We start from the raw sequence: 23,520 nt of genomic DNA, 5'->3' as shown, positions 1-23,520 counted from the left end.
ACATTTTCACTTCTATATTATATTTATAATATGTGTGTAATAGACACATTCTCTTTTATATGTCTGCAGGAAAGTTTTTATTTTACTTTTGCCAAAGGTGAAGCTTCTGAACTTTGTTTCGTTCTTTGCACCACACAGCCAATTTACTCTTTTGTTGGTTTGGAATCTCTTTTTTTTTTTTTTTTTTTAATCATCCTGCCTCTAAAGAAGCCAGACAGATGATTGAACTATGGTTGTGATCTGTCTGCTCCATGTCGCCTTTAACATCAGAAGGTATTTGCAAAAAGAAGCCAAAGGTGATTTACATAAGCAAAATGATGAAGCACATTGCTGGTCAAAGGTGTATTTCCTGCTTAATGTAGATGATGCATTAAACACTTGTGATAAACGGTAGTTTTTGTAACTCACGGACATTTCCTAACACGAGTAACCTCAGAGAATAGGCTTTTTAAGATTCTTTTTTTTTTTTGTCTTGGATTAATATTTTTGTAGCGATTGGACCTCTTACCCTTTGCTGCAATGGAATGCATTTTTGTGAGCTACGGCAAAGCTATGATTTATCACACAGTTTATAAGTCAGGCAATAATGGCGGTAAACTTTGAGGCATTAAAACAGATGAACTTTGAGCATTTTGAGAAGCGGCGCAGGCTGAGTCCTCAGTATTGCTCTACTAGGTTATGATTGGTGAGCCCCATGGCGGTCTGCAGCTCTGGCTGAAGCTGCTGCCTCTTTGGTCCACTGATCAAAGCAGTGAAGCATTATCTCTGCTGGCCTCCTACCAGTGAAACACTGCCCCCCGGAGAAGAAGGCGATGGCTTCTTGTCAGTGGAAGCTTGCTCAGAAGTAGCTCTCTCTGCATCCACCTGTCTCCTAACTCATCTTCAGATGTTACATCAAATCTGTGTGTGTGTGTGTGTGTGTGTGTGTGTTTTGTAGATGAGCTAAAGGAGAAGCTACAGGATTTTGTGTCTCACACAAACAGCCAACGTCCAGGATTCATTAAAATGGTGCGCCATTCCAAGCAGGAGGGTCTGATCCGGTCCAGAGTGAGCGGCTGGAGGACCGCTACCGCCCCGGTTGTTGCCCTGTTCGACGCTCACGTTGAGTTCAATGTTGGCTGGTGAGTCACCCGCCAGAAGAGCAGCGTATAATGGTAGCACAGCTCGACACACGAGTTCTTTAGTCATCCCTCTGTGTGGGCTGAGAGACAGTTATCAAATGTGAAAACAGACTGTGGCTCTCTTCTCATGGCTTTATTCTGTATCTATGAGAACAAACACAACGTTTATCCACAGATCAAAACATGAACTCATTAAAGAAAGTTTGACATTGGGAATTTGGTTTCTTTGCCGAAAGGTAAAATAGAAGATTAATGCATCCATATATTTAAACACAACCAAAAGCCTCAGGGGAGGGTGCATTAATCTTATGCTAACAGTCTTCTGTGGCTTCTTATATTAAAGTACCAGAAAAAAAATTATGGTTACAACAAAACTCCAAAGTTTAGAGTTTGCTTTTAGATTTTAATATTAAATATTTCTATTTAAACAGATTCACAGACTGTCGACCTTTTTCTTGTCACATTGCCATGAACTGTATTTAAAAGTGGCGCCGCATTAAATGATGCCGTTTATGAATGGACTCCAATGAGCATAAACATGTTTCCTCTATTTATCAGCTTATCAGATGGAACATGACGTGTTAATTAACTGGATGGAATTTGTCTTGAAAACAGGATATTGGGCTTTTAATAACTTCCGTTTCATGACTTGCATGATCAGATGTGTGATGGAGAAAACCTGCCAAAACATTCTCTCAAACTAAAAATGACTCTCTCTCTCTCTCTCTCTCTCTCTCTCTCCATATTTTAAGGGCTGAGCCCATACTGCAGAGAATTAAAGAAGACAGAACACGCATCATCTCCCCATCGTTTGATAACATCAAATACGACACATTTGAGATTGAAGAATATCCACTGTCTGCCCAGGGCTTTGACTGGGAGCTCTGGTGTCGCTACCTTAACCCACCCAAGTCCTGGTGGCACAAGGGCAACAAGAGTGCACCAATACAGTAAGTGAAGACCATAAGGTTCTGATCGTCTTCAACAAGTAGCATAATATGATATTCTTTATCTAACATTTAGTAAAACAATCTGTCTCCACTGCTAAATGAGTCATTCAGGAAGGCCTTATCCTGTTTTTTGCTGTCACTATAGCAACTGAAACAAGTTAGCATTACCGGGACAGAGTAATGGCGCTGATCTTTATCATCTCTAATCTACCAGGAGCCCGGCCCTGATTGGCTGCTTTGTGGTGGATCGGCTGTACTTTGAGGAGATTGGCCTGCTCGATGAGGGGATGGAAGTGTATGGGGGAGAAAATGTGGAGCTGGGCATCAGGGTGAGTAATAGCGTCGACCCCTGGTGGCCACGGGCCACGGTTCATCCAGGTAATGTGTGGAAAATTAACAATGATAATGGTGCTTAATGTCTGTTGGGAGCAAGGTCACAGTGGAGCTGATTGTTGAAATAATTCATGCATTGAAAAATTGCCATTTAGCTACAAGTGATGCGATCTGTTAAAAACGGTGTTAGACGTGTAGGTGAAGCGTAGAATATTCAGCCAGAAGCAGATTTCATTTTGAGAGAGAGAGAAAGAGCGAGAGCACACACATCTACTGTACAAGTTCATTCATGCATCCTCAGCTCAAGAAATGGAGACAAGCACACGACAAGATAGCGAGTGTAGAAATCCTCATCCTCTCTAATGACAGAGATTTGATCATCTGTAAGGAGATGAGACCCAGATGTCCTCTGACTACAGAAGTTACATTCTTGGGGTCGGTAATATCCCTGCTGATTTCTTTATAGTCGGACACATTGATGATTTTTATTGTACATATTACCAACCAGAGCCTCAGACCTGTGTATAAACATTTTGATGAAACTTTATGGCCTATTGCTTTTGCCCCAAATTCACTGTTCAGAGTAGTTTACTTACTTGCTCGTGTCTGACTCAAGGAAGTTGCCCTTGCCTGGAGGTTATTGTGGTTTAGAGTTCACTAGAGCCTTTGAAACAGAGGGTGACACTGTCAGCTAGAAGCTACAAGGCCTACGGACTCTGGCTTGGCCCCATAGAGCCGCAGCAGGGTCTGTCTGCCTGTCTGCAGCGTATTGGTCATGCCTCTGGACCACCTGCCATCACACAAACTAGCTGCTGACAGCTCCTCGGAGACGCGCTCACACCCAGCCAACAGCCCCAGGCTTTGGCCTCAGCATGAAAGGGGGGTGCTCTGGTGCTGTGAGGGGGAAATGAACTGCTGCTCTCTGTTCACGTTTGGTCACGAAGTGCAAGCTGAATAGTTCTGTCATGGCGTGGAGGAATTCCAACTCAATCTAATGTGTGTGAATTCATGTCATAAAATGGCCTGGTTTTTATCATGGCGGCGGTATTGAATGCAGTTTCATCGAGGTAATTCACGATGAATTGAATGGTTGTAGTCCTCTTAATGCTGCATACATGGAGCATATGCACAGGTAAATACAAGAGAGGCGAAGAAACATAAAATGTTCATGTACATGCAATTAAATGCATATGCATATTTTGCACATTTTAAAAATAAAACAAGGATTTACAATCCTATATGAATTGTTCTCCAGGCGTTTCTAGTGTTATTAGGGGATTAAATAATTTACATTGAAGACAGAAATGGTGGAATCTGGATACACCTTAAAGATGAATCTGGGTTGCTGTTGGCGATAAACTACTACATAATAGTAATAGTCACGAAGCAGCTGCTAAAAGTATGTGTTGCACTTTCCCGCTCCATCCCTGACCATTTCTCTTTGAACTGTGTTTGAGCACAAGCATTGATTTATTTTGTGGATTGTATTTATAGACATGCAGCAAACCCCAAAAAGTTTTTTTTGATGTGGTTCTTCAAGTCATGTTTGTTTGTGAGCAGGACAGGGGTAGGAGAGGAGACGTAGCCATGCGTGAAGGTGTCCGGTCATAAAAAAGGCATGCAACAAAAAAAAGCAATCAGAATGTTAAATTCTATATAAACGACTTAATGTAATGTTCCCTTTATAAGTCATGATTCACCTGTCAATGTGTGGACGTGGTTCGGCCTCACATCCCGCCTTCCACACACCCACATTCAACCATAAATAGTAGTGCGATGCACCTCATGAATGTTGGTTCTTAGAAATGAATCTTTAGCTCAAAGGTCCCTTGTTTCCTGTGGATTGCATTCCTACATAATTATAAAGAAAATGTAATAGTTATTCATAGAAATAAGGTCTAATTTGCTCAATGACACCCCCGGAGGCTTGAGGCCAAGACAAAGACTAGAAATCCTGGATCTTGTCCAGACTCTGGACGCCCAGAGCTGCTGCTTTCTTTGTGTTTTTGGTTAAATGTTCAAGCCAACCCAAGAAAAGAATCGTCAGGAATACTAAGTTCCTCATCAGCATGTTTGTGACTTGCTACTTGCTCTAATCAATAACATTAGGTTATGAAAACATAATCGATCACCATTAAAGCATTACTGCTGGTAGAGGTCTGAAAGCTTGTAATTCATCTGTTCACTTGTATAAACACCGGGAATCCTTTTAAAAGGAAAGTTTGAGTGATGAACTCTAAGTTTGTTTCCGTGAACGTGGCCTGCAGTATGATCAGGACCGTAATGAGGATGGCGTGTACTGAGAGTCAGCGGCTTCATTTAAACAGATCTGTGGGTGGTGGCGACGTTCAGGTGAGATGACTGCAGGAGATGGAGTTTGGGTGTAGCCACCGCCTTCACAGCACAATCATGCTGCAGGGAGTTGACACACACAAAAGCTGTCTTGTATCCTTTAAAATGCTTCTGGGGTGTGCTGTAGCTCACTACAGGCATATGTGTAAATAACAAGTCTGGTTTGACTGTTTAGAACATCAACGACTCATTAAGATGTTTATTTTAAGTGGCTTGAGTTTGGGTGAAGCGCCATTATACAATCTCGCTTCAATTCATCACCTGCCCATCTGTGTCGCCAATTTACCCCGTCTCTAAATTGTTTGTTGGCTTGGGCAAACGGGTGCACAGACTATCCCCTCCACTTTGTTTTTTTTTATAGATTACATTAAGATTTGCGTATATGCAGCGGTTATAAATGAGAATCCTGGACTGTAATACACACTGGGTAATATAATTGGAATACAAATGATCTCCCAAAACACCTGTGCCTACTGGGTATCGTGCCAGGGAAGCCAACCCTGAACAATGCATCTAACAGACATCATCACTCTCCACCAGCGCCAGCAAGGTTGAGCTGAGAAATGAGGGTCATTGAGGGCTATGAAACACGATTATGAGGCTGGCTTTGTGTGCGTGGAAGTGGCAATAAAACTCCATTACTGCCGTGGTAATGATTTACACATTGCATTTCATCTAAATATTCGGCATTCTGTGATTTGTGTTCCGTATCAACAATACTGAACATTATTTGTTTGAGCATTTAAAAAAAACAAAACGAATTTTATAAGTATATGTAGCATATAGAATGAATAAGAGCCGCGTCCTGATAGCAGTCTGCTGTAATATTGAAACACCGAATGTGAATTCATCCTCGCACTAATAGCTGTGACTCCTAGAGCAGCTGCTTTGAATATGTAATGTGACTGTGTGAGGCATAAAAACTGAACAAATATTAGCTCGTATTCAAGATGTGTAATACTGTATATCAAAACAGTTAATTGTCTAACTATGCAAAATATACACAATTCAGCTTATTAAAATTGACTGACTCAAGTTCAACCTTACATTCGTTTGTAAAATAAGCTCCCTTTGTGTTAATACTAAGCATGAATAAAGCATCAATGTAGAGTACACTGCCCCACCACTACTAGTTAGTCCTGTAGCTTTGATGTCGCAACTCTTTTATTTTGCCAAGCTCTGGTATTGATGATAGGAGAGCCAGGCCGCTGAGTCTTCTCTAGCATATCACAAAGATTCTCAACGGGGTTCGGGTCTGGACTCTGCGGTGGTGAATCCATTCGTGGAAATGATGTTTCATCTCCCTGAACCGCTCTGTCAATTTGAGCCTGTTGAAATGTGCCATTATCTTGGAATATGCCAGTTCCATCAGGAAAAGGAAAAGAAATATCCTGGTCATTCAGTATATCCAGCTGACATCATCACAATGCTGAACCAGCTGGAGCAGCCCCGGATCATAAATGCCCCCCACAGTTCTGCCTCTCTTGATACACTGTTGATTTTTACAATTTGATTTCACCAAACGTTTAAAGTTTTTCCAATGGAAGTGGTGCTCTTTTGGACATGTTTGCTTTAAACATAATTAAATTCGAAAGACCCTGCATTGCACTGGTGCTACAATAATATTCATGTACTGCACTGGAAATAAGTTTATTCTAGTAAGAGCTGCATTCAAATTAAACGGCCCTAAACAAACACCAGTCTGCCCTTTATGAGCTTATTTCAAAATCATTTTTATTACACTGCCAGGTATGACATGGCAGACTACAAAATATATGTATTTTTAGAACATTATTAACCTCTGTAGTTCTGATGGCAGGGTAATGAGCACAAATGTACATATCTATTGATAACGATATAATTTCACTATGTGGAGCAATGAAGGAGGATTTCATAGGAACGTTTTGAAGTGTTACTATAGAGATGCTCTTGGCTGCAGAGGTTTTGAACAAGTAGGACAGAGGGAATGCTGAGCAGGCCTCCCCACGGATAAGATGCATCACATATGCCTTGATTTAAATGGTCATCACCTCAAATAAAAAAAATTATAATGGCAAAATGTTCTATATGATGTCGACAAAAAGGCTAAAAACTGGATTCAGTTCAGCGTCATGTATTAAGGGGTTCCAGGGTTTGTTTTCTTCAAACCTTTTTGATGAAAATCAAGATTGTGGGATGGAAGGAAACTGTTTGCATTTAAAAATAAATCAAATCCTAATTCAGATGGACGTTATCGCTTTAAATTAAGATGATACAGTACTTGTCGAAAGTAACTTGGTACAAATCATAGTGAATAAAAAGTGACTTATTCAGGTATGAAGACAAGATGTAATATTAAGAAGAAGCCATGAATAATGCATCAGTAATATTCCTGGATGAGTAGATACCACCAACAACAAACCAAATGAACTCCACTGTGTCCCCAGTCCTTTGGGAAGTTTTCCTTTGTAATTCGATATGACGTGATAGATTAATAATCCAAGGCTACCGCTCATCACATTGCAGCTCACTGCAAGGATTGCTGCAAGCCTGTCACCTACAAACATCATCTCGGAGTTTATTCTTTAATATGTTCTGGGTCATAGCTGAGGGAGAGTCAGCGCAAATCCGAAGGATGGTGGAGGAACATCCGGCACATCCACCCTCAGGAATCAGCATGGCTTCATTTCCCACTGGATCAAAGCACTGTGCAGAGAAATGGATCGGCATTGGATAATGATTAATAATAAAATAGATGGGTTTAATGTAATAGCTGTATATGATCCTTTTCATTATCCATTAATCTGAATGTTCTCTCTCAGATGTTACTATCGGGTTAAATCGTCTTTCACATTAACATGTTTGTAGGAATTTGGTCAGAAGAAACTGAACAAGTACTTTCACATATTTTGTTACAAATGCAGCATTTTAGAGAAAAACATCACACATGTAACGGCGAACCATTATCACTGTGCATTTATGGCGGCTGAAGGACAGCGGATGAGATGCACATTGATGTCTCAGCATTTATATGGAGAGCACAGGAAACTTTAGATAGCCGGCGCAAGAAACTGGATGTTTTGCACTGCTTCAACTCTGGAAAGCTAAAGAGGAATCTCAAGTTTATCTTCACAGTATGCTCTGATAAGATGGGATTTAGTATCACAAAATACTGAGGAAATGAGAAATGAATGCAGCAGGAAATGGTAGGGTTTTTCTTTTTTTAAAGCCAGTTCTGGTTTATTGAGGGGTGGGGGTGGGCAGGGCAGGGATATGAAAGCAGATAGCTTCAAATACAGAGACAAGTCTTGAATGAAAAGGGAATATTCCTCAGGCAGCATAATAAATCACAGGAAGATATGGTTCTGGAGTTCTGCTCATCTTGCCAGCGGGCTGCAGACATATGTCTTTGCTGTTGCATTTCTTTTCAGATTTGATAGTTGTCATCAGCAAAGTGTCACCACTTCACATCGTAAACTATCAGGAAGTCAATAATATCTTCGGTACACGTTTCACAATACATAGATCAAGGTCTTGGCCACACGTGTGAGCTGTTTGCCTGTTTGAAAGATATTTTTCATCAGTACAAATGAAGTCGAGACAAATTTACGTCTTATCCTAGAGATGCTGATCTGGTGTCGGTGATGGAGCGTTCTGCTTCTTTCTTGAGATGTCTACTATAAAATAAAGTTACAAGGATCATTTCCTCTCATGACTTGCTCTAAATTCTCCCACCTAGAATGAAACAAGAATTTCATCTCCTAGGTTCACCTAGTTTGAACAATCTGATTCTGGCACAACACCCCATATAGAGCCCACAAGAGAAGGACTGGAAACCAGTGCAAACCTCACTTACAGTTCACGGTGAATATAACTCTAAATACAAGCCTGCATTCTATTCCATGATTTAATGTTACGAGAATACTTCTATAGAGTGTACAGTAAGCATGTAATATAATGCTCTCACATCATCGAGGTAATGAACTAGGTAATTATTGATGATTGTGATCAGTTTGTAGCACTGACGGCTTAATTATGAGGCTTCTTGTTGCTATTCCAGTCAAGTTTTACAACCTCACCTTTTTTCAGTCCGTGTAACCGACTTGACTTCAAGTTGCTCCTTTGCAGTGAAGAAGAAAGATTGTGTTGTTCCTGTTGGTTCAATTCTGCAGGTGTGGGGGGGCTGATCCCATAAAATTAGATTTTGGGAGGATGCTTGAAGGCAGCCAAAGAAAACCTGAAGTTTCAAAAATGCTAAGAAATATATAATTGTGTAGATGGTCAATCCAGTTATTAGACTTAAATCCATGTGGATCATCTGATCTGATTTATTTCCACACCATAATATCACATTGTTATTATTATCATGCTGCAAATGCTCAAAGATTTAGTGCAATGCTGTCAAGTGCTCTCATCAAAATCCACTTTAAGCCACCAGACGCTCTGCTCAGTACCTGGCACTGCAGCAGACAGAAAAATTAATTAAGCACTTCACTGACATTACACTTACATTAAAGCTTTTTAGCCCTTGCTCTTATCCAAAGCATGGCAAGATGAGGTCAGCAATGAAATGAGCTCAGACCCAGGCGGATAGAGCCCTGATAATAAATCTGAGTGAACATTTGTAATATGAGAATGCTGCTCTGCCAGAAGAATTCAGCAAAAGGAAATTAGAGGAAGAACAGTGAGATAGTGAGGGAGATCAACTTCAAGCAGAGGTATATTTTTAGGACGATATGGTAGAAGAGGGAGCGATTCAAGTGGCAGCAGGAGATGTGAGATTTCTTGAAGAGAGGGGATTTGCGCTTACAAGAGAAGGGAGCGGTGGTGCTGTCCTGGCATGGAGGCAGGCAGATGGGTGGCGTGAGCTCCTGACTTTCAATAACACAGATTACACTCAAAGTGCAGTGTGTTCCTTTGTTACGGAGCTGTTGATGTGTGCTTTTACGCAGGAAACCCCACTTTATAAGTCCCCATGCAGATTAGGTGGGGAGAGCTTGATGGTTTCAGGAGAATGCACTGTGAGGAACATGCAACGATTTACAGTTGTTTTATTTAAAGTGCCCCACCGTGGTAATGGAAGACTACGACCTGCATGTTGGCAGTAATTACCCAATTATGGTGATTAAAGAAGAGCAGCAGACATCGAGTTACTTGGAAGACGCGTCACTCCGGAAAAAATGATTCCATTTTCAGGAAGGGAAGTTGAGACTGAAGCATGGCGGAAGATTAGAAGCTGTAATTGGCTGTTTATGTATCTGTATTTGGAAATTATTGATGCTGATGATGTTTCACTGCGTCTTTTTCAGCCTGACTAAAACATTATTGGTTTTGTCTGGTTGGGAAGGAATACAGTGTAACTGCGGCTTTAACAGCAGACACAAATCAGCCCCAACCTCAGATGGCAACGTGGTAATGGCTGTGCCTTCTTATGCTGCCAGCAGGGGATTGCGATTCTACTGTTGCGATATATCAGCGTCCATCAAAGCAAAACTGAGTGTGGAACAAGAAAAAATGCTGCCAGACAAAGGCTCATCATTAAAATCGTTTATCTGTTCACCCGCTCCTGGACGTTCAACTTCGCTGAGGAGGTTATGTTTTCGCCTGTGTCTGTCTGTCTGTCTGTCTGTTTGATTATACTCAAACGTTCTGGATGGAAATGTTGGAAATCTGACCAGGAACAGTTTATTAAATATCGGTGATGATCCAGAAGAGATCCTGGATTCTGGATCGCTTTGAATTTTTTGTTCACATTGAAGTCAATGGAGCTTCAAAATGTGTTCCTCAATATCTCGGTTGATTATAGACTGATGTTTATGGAATCTGGCGGTCATGTATAATCTACAATTATAATAGATTTTCACCTATATTGAATTAGAACAGAGCATGAAAATATTGATCCAAAATGGTCCATATTTACATTTCACAGTTTTAATATTAACGTACAACCCAACAGGTTAGTATATACGAACTATTCTCTTATTGAGAATCCATATCACTCATCCAGTGTACAGTCAGGAAATGAGTAAGTGCTGGGGAGGCTCTGTATTAGCGTAGGAGGTTACCATGGTGATGCATTTGTGTTAAAAGACAGCCACCTTTGTGACATTGAAAACTCTGGCTTCAGGCTCTACATTCCTCTCTAACCCATTAATCCCACTTCCTGTTACACCCTTCAGGACGCAACTGCAGCTGCTGCTGGCATTGGAATTGAATTTAAATACCACCTGAGCCTTCGGTTCAGTAATATGTATGGAATATATCCTCAGATAGAATTGACAGGCTCACTTCTAAGTCCATCCTTGGACTGAGAGAAGTATAAATCACATTTCTCAAGACTTATTTTTCTCTACCAGGACATTTAGAACTGTAGAAGCCTCTTGATGAGAGGGGAAACGTCTTCAGAAAACCAATTCTTTCTTTTTGCTCTTTGTCATTCTGAATTTTTGACCAATGGCTTCTTAGACAAAAAAATGTTGTCATTGAAATACATGTTCAATAATAACCTGCTGCCTAACAGCACAGTCCTGAGTTTGTGTGATTGTTTGATTATAATGTGCCTGAACCAGTGACGTGCGACGCTGTTCATGGCTGGTGAGACTGAATTCATCACAACCAGATTATAAATTCAAGAACCCTCCAGAGCATCTTATTCACCTTTTTGATTGGCAGCAGTTAATTAATGTGTTATATTAAAAATATCATAAAAGCATTCGTTACACATACAAACTGTAACATACAAAAAGGCACATTTAATTACAAAAACATTATTTTGGTTTTACCTTTACTTGCACTTGATCGCAGCTGTAACTGTAGCCGATGAATCACAAATAGAAGGGCTTATGCTCCGGGACACGGGCATATAAACCCTTCCCACCATGGGGACTATCTCCTTGTAGTCATGTATGATCCGGGCTGCACAGCAGCAGAACGCATCCCAGTTGATGCCAAACCTGAGTAACTGTCAGTATTTAAATCCTAACATTAGAACAACAACACCAAAATAATCCAGACATTCAAATGCATTTATCATAAGGGTTGGCTTTACACGAAACAGCCTGTCAGCTCTGCAGAGAGGGCTGAACTTCAGCTAGCATCAGCATCACGTGCAGCACTTTACATTACACCCAGCGGAAGTCAGTGCAGCCTTTAATCCCAGTGATTTCAAGTGTTTTGTATCCTGTGAAGTCATTTTGAACTTTGTATTTGTACTGTTTGTGAACCAGGTGTGGCAGTGTGGCGGCAGCGTTGAGGTCCTGCCTTGTGCTCGCATCGCTCACATAGAGCGTGCTCATAAACCCTACACGGAGGATCTAACATCTCATGTGCGGCGAAACGCCCTCCGAGTTGCAGAGGTTTGGATGGATGAGTTTAAAAGCCACGTCTACATGGCCTGGAATATTCCCATGGAGGTGAGGGATTATGTTAATCATGTTTAATCTCAACATTTTATTCACTGCACGACATTTGCATTATTTATAATACAAATGCATTATTATTTCAACATTTTAGTTCTTAGAAATATGTGAAATATGTTTGTGTTTAAAGTTGAAAATTAATCTTTACTATGTGCAGCACAACCACTTATTAACATGCAACTCATTAGGATTCACCATTATAAATATAATTTGTTTCTTGGCTGTTTTACTTTTCTAGATGTTTACAGTAGATATACAGGAAGGAAAAGGGAAAAAGAGACATTGAAATTATATTTCAATCACATCTTAAGCAAAAGGCCACTAAAATGTCCACATATTTTACCATCTTCATTCTGTTTTAATGGAGGAATATTGCGAGCTGGGCTGGAAGACAGTTTTATTGACCTAAATTGTCCTCCAGGAGCAGTAAGTGTAGGAGCATTTGGATACAAAGGGACATAAAATCTGGGATTCTGTTTAACATTGTGTGTAAAATAGGCCTCTGAATTTGCTAAGGAGTTTCTTTTGTAAAGCAGAAATCCATCACAAGCCATCATTTATTATGAAGTTCTTTCAGCGTCTGCTTTTGACACAATCCTTCCTTGTCCCACTTTCGAATGTCAGATGTCAAAGATTAACTGACTACAGGCTGAACTGACAGAACTGTTGAGGCGCCGTGTGCGTGCAGAAAAGGTCTTAGTAAAAATCGCAATAGACTGTTAGGTGGGGGGGGGGGGCATTGCAACAGACTGCATCACGGTTTATTGCTCTATTAATTATTTGTCCTGCCACTAATCGAGAAAAAACATGGCCGCAGGAGGATCTTCAGTCATCGTTTGTCAAACTTGATCTGTTATTTTACCAGGATTTGTTGTTTCAGCCTTTTGTGTTTAGAATCCAAACATTTAAACATCAGCTAAAGTCATATGCGACAGGATAATGCGCAGACACACAAATATGGAACCAGATGATTAGGCAGCGCTGTCATCAAGCTACAGCGCTGAGAGGCGGCTTCATTCTGATCTGAATGTTAGCTGGTGTCTGTCCCTGCTGTGTCCCTCCCTTCACTGATGTTTGGCTGAATCGCACCAAAACATCTGCTGCGGACTCAATTATTTATTTTGATTTCAGAACAACCTGAAATAAATATGTGCCACAATCTACTTACAGTCTATGCTTATTTATCATATTTACTGCTAAATAATAAATAATTAAAACCATGAATTATTCAGAATGTTGGGGGGGGGGATAAATGTCATCATTTCTGACGTGCATCGTCAGCAAATTACAAATGTCAAAATTAGCATGAAAAATGCATGTACCGGTCATAACATTTTTGTTTTTATGGTTAAATTGTCGCGTGTTCAGTTTTTTTTCAACTGATATTCATTTTTCTTTTTTTTTAATCTCAAATGGATCTGAGTAAATAATCACACTAAGTCATGTTTAATAAGCGAAGCGGAGCATCCCTTCAAGTCAAATGTTTGTTCTCTACTGCATAATCTGTATGAATATGTAAATAAATGTTATGAATAGATGAACATCTGCAGGCAATTTATTCAGTCAATGCTGTCATCAAGAATCATGAAATTTATGCCGAACTTTTTATTGTATTATTATCCTTGTGCAGAGGCTCTTCTGATCACCACCATGGTTAAATGAAACCACAAACCTTTATAAGCCTTTAGTGGGACCTCTTAAACAGGATAAAGCCATACAAATATCAGGGACCACTGGTTTAATCTTACTGTCTATTTCATATTATGTTTATCTATTTATTATTCATCCATTTATTATTATATAACTAAATCATACCTTAGAAATGTAGGTCATTGTAGAGTGGCATCTAAGTAAAATGCTTGTATTTACCTCACAATTAACTGGAGTACTCAATTACTTTCCATCACCATCAGACTGTTATGACGTGTGCTGGCAGCTTTAATACGAGATAATCGTAGAATTTGGGGGGGAATCAGAACCATCTAGAAGTTGTTCAAATATATAACAAATGGCTGCACAGTTCTCCTCAATGGCTCATTATCTGGCATGCTTCTCCCCCCTGCTACAGCTAATCAATTATCTGCTTTGTGTGAATTTGTGTGTGGCTGTTTGCTTAAACACAGGACTCAGGGATTGATATTGGAGATGTCTCTGAGAGGAAGGCTCTGAGGAAGAGGCTGCAGTGTAAAACCTTCCGATGGTACCTGGTCAACATGTACCCCGAAATGAGGATGTACAGCGACACCATCGCATACGGAGTAGTGAGCTACCGACGCCTCCTTCTCATCCCAAATTCAGCAGAAGCCTAAACTAATCCGTGCAAATCATTTTAATCCTTAGTGTCAGGCTGCTGTTGGCACAAACACTCTTTCTTTTGTTCCCCTTCTAACCTCAGAAGTTGCTAATAATTATTTCCTGTTGGGCCTTGTGAAAATAAATATATAGAATAACTGAAGCTAACATATAGAACTTATATAAATGTCGTAAAAAAAAATCCTTTCAGCAGGATTTTACTGAGAAAAGAAACCGGGCAGTGTTTCTATTTTCTCATTCCCAGTGGCTTTCAAACGGCTTTATTTCCATGGTCCTCCCACCTCGCATCACTGCAGTGCACCCTAATACACAGTGACACACGGGCCGCGGTATTATGGCACTGCTTCCCATATTGTATGGATGATTCTTTTTCTTATATAAACTGACAAATTGTGGAAAGATGCTGCAAGGAAGTAGGGCGGCCTCATTATGTTCCTTCCTCTGAGTCAGTTGACCTCATTATTCTATATTTGCATTGTGCATTTGATGGAGGAGACAGTTGTGGTGAGGCTACATGGAATATTATCCTGTTGGCAGAAACTTTCTTCACAAGTGTTTTGAAGTCTAATGCATGAATTCCTCCCTACTCCTCATCTTCATATATGAATGTGAGTGAGGAAGGTGCGGGTGGAGGTCAGCTCAGTGCCACGTTATTGTGCATTTGGTGCCATGTTGAAGTGACACAATTCAATATGAAGCATTTGCCCTTGTAACTGCAGTCCACCTATATTTCTTTAACTACAACGTCACATGACGGATGCATATAAGCTGCTGTCGCCCCTACAAGTGTTACTGTTTTTGACTTTCTGACACCATAAAAGATTAGCTCTGTGCAGTTGTGTGGGATCGGATATCAGATACATGCAGACATCTCCTGGGCCAATGAAGAGGCATCATCGATGCGATCATCAGATCTCACATCTTTACATGATTCACACAAACTACCAACGCTGGAGATCCCTGCAACAGTTTGTGTCTCGCAGTCAGGCAGAACGTGGTCATTGCATGAACAACCCCTGAGCTTGACTTGATTTACATATTTATAAAAACAAAAGTGAAGATGACTTAGACTGTGATTCACATTTTGTTTCAGCTTGCTCAGCCTCTTTTGGTTTCTGTAAATATCCTTTATTCCCTTGATGTGAAAAACAAAGATTATGCAAAACAGGGCATTCTACTTTCTCTTTTTTTTATTATTTAACACCTGCCCAAAGTCACACAGTCCTCTGGAAACACTTTCATATTGACAGCATGCACCTCAGCAAGCACAGCTTGACGTTTAGATTATGGTTTATGTTCCCCGTGGGAGAAATAATGCACCGGTGTTAAATGGAGCTTCTCTGCTCTTGCAATGCATCAGTAGTGGTGGATTGTATCTGTGGGCTGGACGCCACACATGGTCATTAAACCACTGTGAGCCTGCTTTTAATAGAAGCCCACAACATCCATGAGAAACTGGATAGCCTGATGAAGAAAAGACACCTTTACAGTTTTCTGTATGTTTTTTTTTTGTCATTGAATATAAAGTCTATTAATTAGTGGTGCTACCTACAGGTCAAAAAACAAGACATTAACATATTTTTACAGACTGTAAGACACTTTAAAACTTTCTGTTTGAAGGATGGTATTCTTGATATTCTTTAGCAAGTGAAATATTTTTATCAACCACTCACTGACTCAAGATTTTAAGCAAAGAAATATTTAAAACTCGAATAGTTTTCTAATGAGTGATACATGCAAATTCTGTCAATTTTAGCTTTGTAGCTGTTTTTAGCTCACCAAAACACTGTGACTAGTATCATAGCCAATGAGCAGTCATTAGTATTTCAATTTTATAATTGTCCAGTGTTGTTTGGGAAACTCCACCTAATTCAGACCACTGAGAAAATCCAAAAATAGTCATTGTACTTATTTGCACAAAAGAATGTTCATATCTTTTGTTTGCGCTTGTGTGTTTGTTCTTTGTCAGCTGAAGAATTCTCTGAAGAATGATCTGTGTTTGGACCAGGGCCCCGACAATGACAACATCCCCATCTTGTATCTCTGTCACGGGATGACTCCTCAGGTTAGAGCCCTCCAGCTCCCTCTCTCGCTCTGCGCCATTGTTTTCTGCAGCGTTTAACTTAAAGCCAGATTTAATATATCACCCATATATAAATATTTATTTCCACTTCTATGAAACAGATCTCTATGCATAAATATATATTTCAAACTTGTCTCCATTTTTCATATATGTGGAGCAGTCCCAAATGAAGACAGCTCAGGCTGTAATGAGATTGTACTTTAGCATTTGTTTACTTTATTGAGTTTATTGTCCAGATGTTAACTTTCTTAATATGCAGATGTTTTAAAGATTGAACCTGAAAGATTTGGATTCAGCTACTGAGTAGTGTCACTTTCTACAGTCTATTCCAGCACCTATTGATCCGATCGCCACCCCATAATGTGTGAGCTGGTTGTTTTCAGCTGTAGCAGAAGCTTTATCTCACGCTCTGATCCCACATTATCGTCTAAATTCAAATGAATCTATTACATGTCTTATTGAACCTTTCTTGAGCTGCAGCCAGCTCTGAAATCAAAGTACCTTTAAACCCGGCTAAATATAAATCTGTTACATTCTGTAAATCCAGGTGTATCAAACAAAGGATTGCTGTAGCGTCAGCGTTGCGAATGAGATGAGGAATCTCCTCTGCAAGACAAATCCGTGTTTGTTTCAGTGTTACATCCTCATCCGATGTGTTCGTCGCTGCCTTGCCTCTGTAACGCCACACATATATTCTTGAGATGTTTGCCACAGTCCCTTAAAATGCTTTGCTAAAAGTGCCAGCTAAACCTTTTACTAAGCTGCTTTGGGAGCACCAGACTTCCACCCATGGTGCTGTCGTAAAAGAAGTTTGCACACATGAAAGTAAGTGTCCTCCATAGTTTACATATTACTGAGTCAGCTGTTCTCTGCAAGCATGCGGTACAGAACCTGAGCTCAAGCAGTAACACAGCACACTGGACCTCGTACAGCCTGGCAGCCAGCAGCGCTCCACCAACAATGAGCACAAATAAAAATATCAGATGAGACAAACTCTGTTACGTCTGGTTGGAGAGAGGCTAAAGTAAAGCTTGAATAAGACAAGCAGCCGAATTAACAAAGCTTTTTTAGCTGTGTGTGTGTACTAAACATTAAATTGCATTTAAATACCAAAGTAAGATGCCTCATAAGGTGATCAATGTTTTTCTTCTGTAATCGTGTTAAATATTTTATAGGAATCCAGTTTTAGGCTTAAAATATTCATAAAATACTGTGATCTAAGCAAAACCACCTCTACCTGACTGTAAATACAGTCGACAGCTTCTTCATCTCTCTCCTGGCCTCTCTTTCTGCTTACACCGCCATCCCATTTTCTTTCTGAATACAAAACATGCTTCTCCTGCTTTTTTCTGCAAATTATTTTCAACTTTTTGCCTGTTTTATACAGCCAAACAGTCGCTCTTGATAAAAGACAAAAACAAATAGTTGCATTCTATCGGAGAGGGCGTGATTATTTGGGTTTCCTCCCCCATCTTCAATTAAGAGCTTATTTTCTGTGCATTGCCTTTCCTTTCCCTCCATTCAGTCAGGATAGCTGAATAAATTTAGTTTACTCTATGTAAATCTGCTGCATAAATGTATTTGATACTCAAATGCAGCCAAAGAGCAAGCCTCATTTGCTGTGAAAGTTTGCCACTTGCACAGTCATGTGCAACTCTAGTCGGGTCATTATCTAAATGTCAACTCAGCGGAGTGAGGAAAGTGTGGCGCTGCGCACGATGTTCAATGCAAGCTGTGGTTTTCCTGCAGAATGTGTACTACACTAGTACTCAGCAGCTTCACATCGGGCTCCTCAGTCCCACTGTTGATGACGACGACAACAAGTGCCTGGTGGATGTGAACAGCAGAACGCGGCTCATTGAGTGCGGCTACGCCACATCCAAACGCATGAAGCTCCACTGGATCTTCACCCAGGTACCAAGTGGTTCCTTCTAGTCAGCTTCCAGTACGGGTCGGCTTGAATGAGATGGGGAAACCAACTGCGGAGGCTTTTAATCATGCAAGAGGTTGAATTTGCTGTTTGACTGGAGTTCTGCAGCTCACAAGAAGAGTTATTAAAACTTAATGACTGTCTTTCTCCGGCAGCGGCTCTGCGCTCGTTCTATGCGTGACGGAGCAAGGTGCCCACTCACAACAGTTCAATTACACTGGGTGAATTTATTACATGCTTTGATTTGGGCTTAGAACACCCTTCAGTGCTGGGCTAATTGTGCATTTTGTTCCTCTACTCGCCAAACTGAGAAAAGATAAGAACATGCCAACCCCCCCCCCCCCCCCCAGAGACCCGTGTGTCTGGGTTCACAGCTTAATGGACGCAAAGTGTGAGGAGGTTTCACACGGCTGAACTCGTACTTTGCTCTTCCTCACATCCAACTTTAAGTGGTTTGTTTCTAACTTTGTCTGATTCAGTAAGTGGGATGGGAACATATCAGTATATTATGTATTTGAAATGCAGGCTTATTTATCGATGGCATTTTGACTTCACATGCGTGTTGAGCCCTGGCAGAAATCGATTGCCTTGATGCAGCCTCAGGAACTTTGATAATTGGATGATTTTGGAAATTAAAGATAGGAAAGGTTTGTTTTTTTAATCTCCGTTATGCACATAACCTGTTCAGCTGGAGATATCTCTTTCCAGTGAGATTCCCAAAATGATGATGTTAATTCCCTCATCCTTGAAGAAGAGGTGGCTTTGATGAGCCTTAAGTTGTTAAAGAAATTAAATATATGCTTGTGACCACATTGGATGACACTGGATGTTTTTGCTGTGTATTGTGGGTATGTGTTTGTGTTTTTATTTCTGTAACCAGCCCCTATTGTTTTCTGTACAGCAGGGTAAATATAATGTAAATCCTAACAAGCCATATCATCTTAAATCGGATAACGACCTTCCCACATGTTTTTTGCTCGCATATGCACAAAATTTAACAAGCACAAGATTTATGCAGATAAATTGCCTGCGTTAAACCCGGAGCAGCTTCTTTTATCAGGTTAGGCTCCAGATTTTCTGGGATTTGGGGTTTTGAGTTGGCCACGTTCCAGCTTCATACACCACCCACATTTTTCAGATTTGTTCAGAGGTCGAAATTGGTTTCATGCTGTGCTTTTATTTGCTCTGGTTTAACAGACAGTCTGCCAATCAGGTCTTTATCATCAGGTTTAAGAAAAGGAATGCACTCTCTCTATCGGGAAGGACAGTAAATACATTTGCATCAGTTAATTGATATACAGCTGTGAATGTTGTAAGTCAGCTTATGAATAACTTTGATAAATGTTGCTCTTAGCGGTTGGTGCTGAAAATATTTTTCAGTGAGATGTCCCAAAGTTGCTTTAGTTGTACCATTCCTGCTTTTACAGGTTGGCGCAGGACACCACTGCACAGAGATGCATAAATATCCCCTCACACCTGTTATTACCAAGCTGTTATCTATGTAATAAATGTCTCTTAGACCTCCTAGAGCAGGCCAAGGAGGAAGGAATAATTTAGCTCACGGTCCAATCACAGTTCCAATCCATAGGTCTTTTTCGGCATCGTTCTTGTGAATTCCTCCACAACATAATTTTTTTTTTCTTTCTTACAGCTTTCCGCATGTTTCATCGACTTTTGAAAGACTCTTACAATCACGAGCTCTTGGCAGCAGTAGAGAAATCGTGCTGGGTTTTATCAGGATACTCAAATAAATCTGCTGTGCATTTTCAGACGGTGGAAACGGCCTTCATATAAAAGTTTGATAATTACTAGGCCTCTCTTTCCTTTTTCACTACAAATATAGTTTTTCCATCAGACATATTTTTCATCTACCAATACAATAAATATCTGGTTTCTCCGATTTAATTCATTTTGAATGATTTTAAATAATTCTTCTCTAGCTCCAGAACCTGCTACAAGGTTTTCTGACACCAAACCTTTTTCATCCAGTGTATTCTCTCCGAATCGTGGCCCAGCTAGGGTGAAAGCTAACGACTACTCTAGCAATTCCGTTATCGCATTTGCCTTCAGACCTTGTTGATGCTATCTGGTGGGCCCAGTGAGGATGGTAGTATGAATCAGCCAAAATGCCCAGAGCTCAGGACGCTTCAGCAGCACACATCCATTTCCATTCACAGCCGTGTGGGTTTAAAGGAGGCAAATTATATTGTGTGCACAAATTGTTCTTCTTGCTTTAACCAGCTTGCTTTTATCTTTGCAGGGAGGATCCATTCAGAACAAGAAATCAAAGAGATGCCTGGAGCTTGTCGTGAGTAGTGACAATGAGTTTGGCTACAAACTGGCTCTGCAGAAATGCACTGGACAGAAATGGTTCATCACAAATGTGCTGTTTAACGGTGCTTTATGATCAACCACAGAATGGAACATGTCAGTGACCCGCACACGGGGCTGCATGGAGTTAGAGTACTTCTTGTTGCGTGCACTTGTGTGTGTGTGTGTGTGTGTGTGTGAGTGCATGTATTGAGGAACAGTGTATGGCTGAATACGATCAATCTGAACACCATAATGTCCTCTGATGAGCAGTCGACATCACATTGTAAATGTTAAACATTTTATTTTGCCTACATAATCAGCCATAGTTGGTGGCTATTTTGCAGATTTGACATATTTAGTATATTTTGTGGTAAATGCAGTACAGTCAATTTTTTGTTGACTTAAAGGGTATAATAGGTCCAATCTGTTTTTGTACTGTTCATAATTGCTACTGTGTAGCAAGCGTTCTGAAAATATCCTTTCTGTAATTCTTTTAATTTCGTGTCTCAGGTTTGTAAGTGTGTTATTGTATTCAGTTGTGTAGTTGTGGGAAAATGTTGAAAATAAAATATGAATTATTGAAAATCTTTCTAAACTTTCAAACTAAGTGCATTCCAAAGTCACAAGAGTATATGGAACTCCCCAGCAGTCAGAAATCAAGAAGCCTCTTGGATAAAATATCTTCAAACCCGAAGCAGGCGTTCGGTTGTTTCAGATTCTGCCTTCAAGGATTACCTTGACATGGATGAATGAGAATCTATACAAGCATACTGAGTGCAAAAGCCTCTTCTCTTTTGTTCTTAAAAGCAATCTCCAAATCTTAACAAAAATAGCTGCCCTGTGAAGATCCTAAACCGCTGTCAACCTCATAGATTTTTGGTTTAGCATCAATGTGTCAGAGTTCAATGCCTGTAAAGTGACAAAATGCAAGTGAAAATAGAAATAGAAACCCTCTTTTCTATCTGACAAGACATGTTGCATAAAAACATGCAAAACAAAGCCAAACACAACTAGAAAGAAAGCTTTAAAGGGAATGCTGTGTATCTGCATCTGAATGTCTTTTCTTCAGCACACTGGAAGTTGCAGAGCTCTCAGAGCCTCCATGGGTTTGAGCTTAAAAGCAAACAATTTATCCAACTATACAGACCCGTGAACACAACACGCGTACACGCGTTTGTAAAGTACTGATCATTGTCAACTTGTAACGACGTGAGGGACAGAAGCTCAGAAGCAGAGCTCCTTTCTGCTCTGACTGTTTGCACCTGAGGAGACTAATGGCACAGCCTGTTTTCAACATGCCAGTCCTCATTAGCGTTCACATTCGAGCACAGCTCTGCAAACCATGATATAAAATATACATGAAAACCCACTTTCATCAAACAGGACCTCCCTCAACAACACATTTTAATATATGCAATAAGGATGTCTGCATTCTAAAGCCTTTGATGAAAGACAGTCAAAAGGGTTTAACTGGACGCGTTGCTTCCTCTGTTCGCTGACCACCCCCCCACCCCCCATTTCCTGCTGGTGCACTTCTCAAACTAGAGAAATGGAATCCATTTGCTTTATATTTTATCATGCGTACATTTGCCACCCTTGTTGATTTAGTCCACCAACTCACTTCACAAAATAACTTGAAAGGGTTTGTTTTTTTTAGGTTGGCACAAAGTGAACTGCAGAGAATTAAATTCCCTGCGAATATGGAGTAAAGGATAAATTCCAACTGTGTCCCGCTGTGCCGGGGAGCTGCCTGCGTCGGAGCACCAGTCACATGCAGTATCTCAGAAACATACTGGCCTGATTTTCACCAAGACTCCTGATAATAACTGTGCATTCCTGTCTATATCAACCATTTGCAATAGAAAGTCACTTCCCCTGCTGTGTGATTTGCTCACACACAGAGGGTTTCTGCAGTTTCAACTTTCCAGAAATACACTCGTTTGATTTAGCCTTATATTAAACAAGAGTTCTGTCTTTGTGGACCCAAACTGCAGCATTATTATGATTGTTTTTATTTTATTTTTTAGGAACATGGTGTGTGACAAATAAATTGAATTTTGGTGGCCTTATTACGTACAGTTACTTTATAAATAAATAGTTTATTAAGTACCGGTAGTTATTTATTAGTGGAAACAATGGCCCCTCTGGTTTGTTGCACGCATTTGAAATAAAGATTTTGATTATCATACAGTCAATATTGTAGATTGTCAGTAAAATGCCGTTGCAACAAATATAAATGACTGCATCACACTTTCGTATCAAAAAGCAAAGTCTAAAAATGTCAAATTGTGGTCGACAAACAACAGACAATTTAGGCTTCTTCAGAGCCTGGCAAACTGTGCCAACCTTTTCTCATCTTACTTCTAAGTCAAGCAGCACTTATTGCACTACAGATATGGGTGGTGAAAAACATCTCTAACTCTTGGCAAGAAATAAATAAGCACATTTGAGCAGTTCGCTAAAATAACATCGAAGTCAGACTCCTCCTCTCTCTCCCCATCTGCCTTCCTGTGCTTCTGTATCTCTCTCTACCTCTATTATTTAGATTTTTGCCTATTGCTGGAGACGGTTATGAGAGGAAGCTTATCATATCTTGTCTTTTTTTTTCTACACCAACATAGAGACATGAAACAATAAAGAATATATTCCCAGCAGGGCTCATGGGGTAATCAGGGGAATCAGCTGATTGTGGAATAGCATACGGCAAAAGGAGAATATCTGAATGCTC

The 23,520-nt window shown here is 40.3% G+C and overlaps 1 protein-coding gene across 1 annotated transcript; it reads left to right on the top strand.

Annotated features, from left to right (window-relative positions):
• Positions 1-229: 229 nt before the first annotated feature.
• LOC137916746 (polypeptide N-acetylgalactosaminyltransferase 18-like) lies at positions 230-20,886 on the top strand. Its single transcript, XM_068759715.1, has 9 exons — positions 230-296; positions 938-1,121; positions 1,874-2,071; positions 2,286-2,400; positions 11,962-12,147; positions 14,277-14,414; positions 16,436-16,531; positions 18,299-18,463; positions 20,740-20,886. The coding sequence occupies exons 1-9, from the start codon at positions 230-232 to the stop codon at positions 20,884-20,886; spliced, it is 1,296 nt and encodes a 431-aa protein (XP_068615816.1).
• Positions 20,887-23,520: the final 2,634 nt, after the last annotated feature.

This window comes from Brachionichthys hirsutus, unplaced genomic scaffold (assembly GCF_040956055.1).
Source record: "Brachionichthys hirsutus isolate HB-005 unplaced genomic scaffold, CSIRO-AGI_Bhir_v1 contig_1185, whole genome shotgun sequence".
NCBI classification, from domain to species: domain Eukaryota; kingdom Metazoa; phylum Chordata; class Actinopteri; order Lophiiformes; family Brachionichthyidae; genus Brachionichthys; species Brachionichthys hirsutus.
Note: the sequence above shows the minus strand (reverse complement) of the source record. Positions and strands in the feature narration are given on the sequence as shown.

Excerpts from the sequence above, each read along its gene's own strand:
- LOC137916746 (XM_068759715.1), top strand. The coding sequence starts at position 230 with ATGGTTGTGATCTGTCTGCTCCATGTCGCCTTTAACATCAGAAGGTAT. Across the intron at positions 297-937 it reads TTTGCAAAAAGAAGCCAAAG|ATGAGCTAAAGGAGAAGCTA; the intron begins GTGATTTACATA and ends TGTGTTTTGTAG. Across the intron at positions 1,122-1,873 it reads GTTGAGTTCAATGTTGGCTG|GGCTGAGCCCATACTGCAGA; the intron begins GTGAGTCACCCG and ends CCATATTTTAAG.